The sequence below is a fragment of the Leptonychotes weddellii genome, chromosome 6 (genome assembly GCF_054177405.1).
Source record: "Leptonychotes weddellii isolate Sample4059 chromosome 6, ASM5417740v2, whole genome shotgun sequence".
NCBI classification, from domain to species: domain Eukaryota; kingdom Metazoa; phylum Chordata; class Mammalia; order Carnivora; family Phocidae; genus Leptonychotes; species Leptonychotes weddellii.
The window spans coordinates 8,563,794-8,572,102 of NC_138374.1; the positions used below are offsets into that span (position 1 = coordinate 8,563,794).

At 47.3% G+C, this 8,309-nt stretch overlaps 1 protein-coding gene across 8 annotated transcripts in view; it reads right to left on the minus strand.

Moving 5' to 3' along the window:
- Positions 1-8,309, minus strand: part of TACC2 (transforming acidic coiled-coil containing protein 2) — a 186,046-nt gene that overhangs the window by 82,531 nt on the left and 95,206 nt on the right. For all 8 annotated transcript variants that reach the window (XM_081823351.1, XM_081823349.1, XM_081823353.1 and 5 more), the window contains one exon: positions 4,664-4,789. In XM_081823351.1, coding sequence (XP_081679477.1) covers positions 4,664-4,789 — 126 coding nt within the window. The remainder of the gene's footprint in view (positions 1-4,663; positions 4,790-8,309) is intronic.

Genomic DNA, 8,309 nt, shown 5'->3' on the forward strand with positions numbered 1-8,309 from the left:
AATAAATAAAATCTTTAAAAAAAAAAAAGAGAGGAGAGGGGGTGCATCCAAATCCCTTCCATTTTATTTGAGAATTGTCTCCGAGATGGGGGTGCCATCTCTCTTTTTCCTTATTCAGAAAGAACATGTCTTGGAAGGATATGGCACCAAAGAACTGACAGGCAATTGGGGGGGGGGGGACAAAAGTGGCTTAAAGCACCACCCTCCAGCCCCAGTTTAAAGAAAAAAAGGTTTTTTTTTAATTTTAATTTAATTTTTAAATTTAAAGTACCAACCCTGCTCCTAGGGGGAGCAAACCTCTAGAGGGGACTGTCTCAGCCTCGCCCTCCGCCTCTCCCGCCCCTACTCTCAGCAGGACACAGAGGGGGATCAGAGGAGGGGGATCAGAGGAGGGGGTGCTATGGTCTGAATAGGCGTGTCCCCCTCAATTCACAAGTTGGAATCCTAATCCCCAATGTGCTGGAATTAGGAGGTGGGGGCTTTGGGAGGTGCCTAGGTCCTGAGAACCCCCACAAACGGGATTAGTGCCCTTCTAAAAGAGACCCCCACCAAGCTCCTCAGCCGCTACCCCTACATGAGGACCCAGTGAGAAGTCTGCAATGTGGAAGAGGGTCCTCACCCGACCACCGAGATGCCTGTCCAGTCTCCAGAACTGTGAGCAATACATTTCTGCTGTTTCCGAGGCCCCTGGTCTGGGGTGCTTTGTTACAGCACCCCCAACAGGTGGACCAGCAGGGCCTCTGCTGAGGTTACTCAGCAGCCCCTGCACGCCCAGAATGCCCTTTGTAGTTACTCCCACGGAGCGGCAAGGTCAGGTACAGCTGATTCTTGGTATTCACAGCGGTTACATTCTAGAAAGGTGTCACGGACGCCAAATTAGCCAGTTCTGAACCATTGTTCCCAGGGGTTATGCTGGCTTGGGTTCCTTCGAGCTTCTGGTCATAACATTTTTGTCAACGGGTCACTACGTAACCTTGTGTTAGGTACATTTCTGTGTGAAAACGCCTTATTTAATACACATCACTGAATTCACAGCCAACAGCATCGTCATCATCACTTAGGCCCAGATGAAGCTTATCTAGCAGAAGTATTTCCTACAGAAGGCACACAACAGCTTTCTTGCACTGAAATGCACTATGCAGCATTTCAGCACTACATTGGGGGCCATGCGAAGCAGCAAAATCATGAACAAAAAGCACAAAATTACAAAAACCGCGGCAGTAAATAGACTGTAAAAGGACACTGGTTCCCAGCACGAGAGCTGGAAAAAGACAGGGCACCTTGCTCTACCTCAGCTGGGAACATGCCCCCCAGGCGACTCAGATTTCCTTGCTGCTCTGTACATGTTCACAAAAGGCCATGAGGGAGCCATGAGTATTGATCGTGGGGTTACAAATAAACCTTAGTGAGAGGGAAAATTCACGAATATGGAAGCAATGAATAAGGAGTATTTTGTGAAAGCAGCTGATGACCAAAGCCAGACCAATCCCCGCTCCCATCAGAACTGCCTCTTTTCCATTAATTTCCAGTAAAAACAAGACAATGCAACTCCGGACAAATGTTGAATTAACACTGGCCAGGCACCAATGTCGCTCATTGAACCCTACCTGAATCCCTTTACTGGGAAATGAAGCCAGAAAGCTGGCCAAGTTCTCAGCACTGATAAAATCTGTGCTTAACCCCTGGTTCCTTCCTGCATCCTGTGATCACTCTTGGTCATGGTCTGAGGTGACACAGCTTCTCTATGTTGCGTCATCTTCCTTGGACTTGAAAGAGGCCAGTGATGTAGGTGGAACCCCACGCGTCGTGAAAGGAGGAAACTGGCTCAGATGTCAAAGGGCAAAGGGTCCAGGACAGAACCCCTCACCTGCTAGGGGTGTTTGCTGGAGGATTTACAGGGACACTCGATGTGACACGCTCAGTACGGTGCCTGGAGAACAGGAGGTGCCTTCGATGCAAGGGTTAAGAGCACTTATCACTGGCCGACTGTCCAGGGCTAGGAGGGGACTTCAAAAACACTGACAAAGACCCAGGGGCACTTTGGTTCTTCCTGGAGCCACAGAGCTGCGCAGCCAAGTCCTCCTGCATCCAATACTCAGAGAGCTTCCCCTTGCCCCTCTGGGTCCCTCCATAAAATGGGGGATGATGATGATCGCAGCCCCATTCCAGGCTTCACTAAGCCCCCTTCACCAGCTTCCCAGGTCAGGGTCAAGTGGGAGCAGCTGTTCACCATGGTTTCCCTAGTGCTATGCAACACCACAAATGGGGAGCTGTTTTAGTGATACAAACACAAATCAAAATGTCTGTGTATAACACCTGAAACTTACACAATGTCATATTTGTATGGAACCGGAAAAGACCCCGAATAGCCAGAAGAATGTTGAAAAAGAAAAGCAAAGCTGGTGGCATCACAATTCTGGGCTTCAAGCTCTATTACAAAGCTGTCATCATCAAGACAGCATGGTACTGGCACAAAAACAGACACATAGATCAATGGAACAGAACAGAGAGCCCAGAAATGGACCCTCAACTCTAGGGTCAACTCATCTTCGACAAAGCAGGAAAGAATGTCCAATGGAAAAAAGACAGTCTCTTCAATAAATGGTGCTGGGAAAACTGGACAGCCACATGCAGAAGAATGAAACTGGACCATTTCCTTATACCATACACAAAAATAGACTCAAAATGGATGAAAGACCTAAATGTGAGACAGGAATCAATCAAAATCCTAGAGGAGAACACAGACAGCAGCCTCTGTGATCTCAGCCACAGCAACTTCTTGCTAGACACGTCTCCAAAGGCAAGGAAAACAAAGGCAAAAATGAACTATTGGGACTTCATCAAGATAAAAAGCTTTTGGACAGCAAAGGAAACAGTCGACAAAACTAAAAGACAACTGACAGAATGGGAGAAGATACTTGCAAATGTCTTATCATATAAAGGGCTAGTATCCAAAATCTATAAAGAACTTATCAAACTCAACACCCAAAGAAAAAAATAATCCAATCAAGAAATGGGCAGAAGACATGAATGAACATTTCTCCAAAGACGACATACAAATGGCCAATAGACACATGAAAAAAATGCTCAACATCACTCGGCATCAGGGAAATACAAATCAAAACCACAATGAGATACCACCTCACACTGGTCAGAGTGGTTAAAATTAACAAGTCAGGAAACAGTGGATGTTGGCCAGGATGCAGAGAAAGGGGAACCCTCTTACACTGTTGGTGGGAATGCAAGCTGGTTGCAGCCACTCTGGAAAACAGTATGGAGGTTCCTCAAAAAGTTGAAAATAGAGCTACCCTACGACCCAGCAATTGCACTACTAGGTATTGACCCCAAAGATACAAATGAAGTGATCCAAAGGGGCACCTGCACCCCAATGTTTATAACAGCAATGTCCACAATAGCCAAACTATGGAAAGCGCCCAGATGTCCATCGACAAATGAATGGCTAGAGAAGATACGATATATATATATATATACAATGGAATACTACTCAGCCATCAAAAAATGAAATCTTGCCATTTGCAATGACGTGGATGGAACTAGAGGGTATTATGCTAAGCGAAATAAGTCAATCAGAGAAAGGCAATTATCATATGATCTCACTATATACGGAATTTAAGAAACAAAAAAGAGGATCATAGGGGAAGAGAGGAAAAAATAAAAGAAGACAAAATCAGAGAGGGAGACAAACCATAAGAGACTCTTAATCATAGGATTAGAGGGGAGGTAGGTGGAGGAGGATGGGGTAACTGGGTGAGGGGCATTCAGGAGGGCACGAGATGTAATGAGCACTGGGTGTTATATACAACTGATGAATCATTGACTTCTACCTCTGAAACTAATAATACACTATATATTAATTAATGGAATTTAAATAAAAATTTTTAATAAAATTAAATGTGTGTATAACACCTTAAACAATGTCATATGTGAATTAAACCTCAATAAAACTGGAAAAAATGTGGGTGTATATATACATGAAATAAACATCTATGTATATATACGGGGGAGTGGGGTGGGGAGGAGCAGAGAGATGAGGGTGTGTATGCGCGTGTACTCGCATCTGAGCCAAGTCCTGAGGCTGACTCTGAGCAAGCCTGGTTTAAACAGAGTAAGCGCCAGTGGGGATAAGCGCAGTGGACTTGGACATCATCTGTGACTGCTGTGGGGTGGCTGGGGCAGGGAGTGCAGGTGAGGGAAGACCCCGCTGGCCAAACCCATTTGCCAAGCAAAGGCACGAGGACCTGCTCCCCTTCCCGGCTGTGCTGCCGGCTCCTCTCTCCTCCCTCCAGCACCAGAAGACAAAACAAGCAGCTAACCCAGCTCGTGTCCTGGGAGGTCAGAGGCAGCTAACTAAGTCATTCCTTGGCAAGGTATAAATAGCACGTCCTCTCTCCCAGAGGACTTCTATTTTAAATAGGGGCCCTTGAAGATCACAAGGGAACAAACCTTTAAAATGCCTGTTGGGGCAGGGTCTTCCTGGTGTCCCGTGAGCTCCCTAAGGAAGGGGCCCTAGCCCTGTGTAGGAGGGGCATGTAGACCCAGGTAGGGGTGGGTGAGCAGGCGAGGGGAGGGGAGAGGAGGGAGGCAGCCGCAGGGCCTGGGCCCCGGGGTCTCACCACCAAATGCAGACCCAGCCCCCATGTACCTCTGGGCTGTCAGATCCCTGGAGACCTGGCTGATGGCATCACCATGGTGTGAAGAGGCAGCTAACGGTGGGTTTTCCGGGTCCTCAAGGATAGCTGGCTGGATGACGTCACCCGCTACATGTGACCTGGGAGAGGAGAGGGAAAAACCAAGGCTCAGAAATGTTCCTGAAAGTTTTCAATGTGTTGGAATAGCACATTTTATGTGGGCCGTGAGCAGGGCTTCAGGGCCTCCCTTTCCAGAAGTGCAGGGTCTGCTGCTACTCCAAGTGTGGCCCACAGGTGGCGCCAGCCCAGGAGGGCTTTGTACAAAGCACAGAAACCCAGAGCACGTTTAGAAGCCCGCAGAGCAACTTGATAGAGTAATTTTGTCTGCTGAATCTAATAATAAAAGTCAGGATGCTGCGAAACATCCTACAATGCACAGGACAGCCCCACCACAAAGAATTATCTGGTCCAGAATGTCAATAGTGCTCAGGCTGAGAAACCGTGGCTGTGAATCTTGTTTCATTTTCTAGTAATTCATTTAATGGTATTTTAAGGTTTTATTTATTTGACAGAGAGAGACAGTGAGAGAGGGAACACAAGCGGGGGAGTGGGAGAGGGAGAAGCAGGCTCCCGCGGAGCAGGGAGCCCGATGCGGGGCTCGATCCCAGGACCCTGGGATCATGACCCGAGCCAAAGGCAGACACTTAACGACTGAGGCACCCAGGCGTCCCATTATTTTTGATCTATATGCATTAGAAACTTAGAATTTTTTTTAAGATTTTATTTTTAAGTAATCTCTACACCCAATGTGGGACTCAAACTCACCCCAAGATCAAGAGTCACACACTCCACCGACTGAGCCGGCCAGGCGCCCTGAAACTTAAAACTTAAAAACAACACTGGCCCTTCATCCACTGAGAAGGTGGACACCAGACAGCCTCCAAGAGCAGCAGGCTTTGCAAGTTCAGAGGGACACGGGTCACTGTCACACACTGGTCACGCATCAGCTCACTCCACTGGGAAACCCCTTCCATAATCAGGTGTGTCTTACTAGTTCATCAGGGAGGACCATGACTTTGTCTTTCTGATGAACTTGGCTCTGGGCAGGAAGTAGCAGGACCGTCTCTTTCATTCCCTGAGCAGATACTGATTGCATACCAACTCTTAGGCTGTGAACAGGACAGAAGTGGGCCATGCTAGTGGGGCTGAGAGTCTTAGGCAAGAGTCAGACTTTTTTTTTAAATGCTTATTTATTTAGTAACAATTGCAGTAACCACTAAGAAGGAAAGATACAGATGGCTAAGACCGTAAACCAGGATGTCTGGGCTGGGGTAGTGGGAGTAAGGGAATATTTCCTTGCGGAGTGGTAAGCTGAGGCCAGCCAGCCAGCTCAGTGATAATGACCCCATGCCAGGAACTGTTAGTCTAAGTGCTCATAGATATCGCCACATACGATCCTCACAGCGGCCCTGTGAGGTGGGTACTCTCATTACCCTTGTTTTACGGATATGGAAACCAAGGCACAGAGAGGCTGAGTAACTTGTCCTCGGTTGCACAGCTGGTAAGGGACAGAACCGGGTTACAAACCCAAGCCTGACGCTAGGGGCCATGTTTTTAACCACCACTCCAGGCTATGTCCCAGAGGTTGAAGAGTAAGAGAAAGGAAGAGTGCCTGTAGTAAAGGAAGCCACCTATCTGAAATCCCTGAACCAGGAAGGAGTTTAGCTTTTGGGAGCAATGAATGTGAAAGGTCACTGTTGCAGGAGTGTGGATGACGGAGACTAGGAAGGGGAGAGGTGAACAGGAGCCAGACCCCAAGGCCAGGTCGAGGGACTGGATCCTAAGCCAAGGAATTAGTCCAAAATGTCTATCCAATGCTCCGCCACAAAGTGCTGCCCTTGGCCTTGAGATGAATGAGTGGCGGGGAGGCCCAGAGTAAGTTTCCTGAAACTATGTTTTAAATATGATTAGACCAGCCCACGCCTGTGCCCACACCTTACATTTATTCCCATGGACCTTGTGATGTTCCCTTCCTCCTCCACTGCTCCCATCCACCATTCCAAATCCCCCAGAACAAGATCCCAGAGCCCTGGGACCACGCCCAAGGAATCTGAGAGAAATGGGGACAAGGGGAAAAGAAGGAAGGAGCCAGCCTGGAGGAGAATCCTCAACTACAGGCACTAGCGACTTTCCAAAGTCATAAAAAAAGAAAAAACCTGAGTGGAAAAACATCACCCAGGAGCTTTGGCAACACACACTGAAAGCCATAAAAGACTTTGTTTCCTTCAACACAGTTATGGTACTTCCAAGAATTTATTTTAAGGAGATGATTAAGGGTGTGAGCAAAGATGCTGATCATAACTGTGACCATAACAGCAAAAAAAAAAAAAACAAACCCAAAACAAAACAAAAAAACTAGAAACAACCAAAATGTCCCCCAGCAGGGGACAGCTGATCATATTAAGGCACAGCTTCTATAGAACGGACTCACAGGCAGCTGTTTAAAAAAATTAAGGTAGATTTCCATATACCTAGAGGTGAGTGTATCCATCGTTAACTAAAAAATAACCCTATCAAGGGTTTTAAAACTATCAGTAGCATGACCCACATTTCATCTGCGTGTATCGATGTTTGTGCGCATACACATATTTATGTACACACACGTGTGCAGCAGGGTGAATGAGTACCCAGCAATGAGGGAGGCTGTGTGCCAACGTGTGAACAGTAATTCTCTTTCAGTGGTGTTTTTTTTAAAAGATTTTATTTTTACATAATCTCTACGCCCAACGTGGGGCTCGAACTCACAACCCCGAGATCAAGAGTCGCACGCTCCACCGACCGAGCCAGCCAGGCACCGCATGAGTGTTTTCTCCTGTTGGATTTATCTCTATTTTCTAGTTCGGTGCTGACTGTGCCCGGCTTTTATAAGCAAAATAAATAAGAAAGCATACGTAAGGACAATTTTAAGTGACAGGGAACAACTTCAGTTTGTACGTCACTCAGGGCAAGTTTTCAGAGATGGGACAATCAGAGTAAAGCCCACTTCTGTATCCACACAGGACCCAGACTTGTCAGGCTCGTCCCGAGGCAGAAGTCCAGCCACACCTCACTCATCGGGCACCACGGGGACAATGAAGGTCCCGGCGGGGGGGAGGTTTGGGGGTAACAGATATCTGTCTGCATATTCTATGGGATGGCATTTTTATTTTAACTCTTTGGGAGGAACTATGTTTGAAAGCACACTGGACACTTCTCCGAATTTTCTGAACAGAGAATCTTGAACACAATGAAATGTTTTCTTAATGACACATAACCAGCATCTTCAGCGACTATGACGTAAGTGAGGAAGTACGCCATGGCCCTAAGAGCATGACTGTACGGGAAGCCCACGGGGCTGGGTTCTAGACCGGCCCCACCTTGGGATCTCAGCCAGGTGACTTCTCCATCTGTGAAAGCGAAGGTTACTGGACTGCACGGCCCCCAAGGATTCTCCCAACTCAGTCCTGTCCCCCACTCGCAGGCCGTCATCCAGCACCCCTCTGCTAACTCGCCTGATTCTTCCCTACTTTCTGCCTTCAGTTCTCTGCTTCTCATGCACAGACTAAGACACGCGGCTGCGGGTGTTAGAATAGTGTGTAAATCAAGAGTTAATAAGCACTG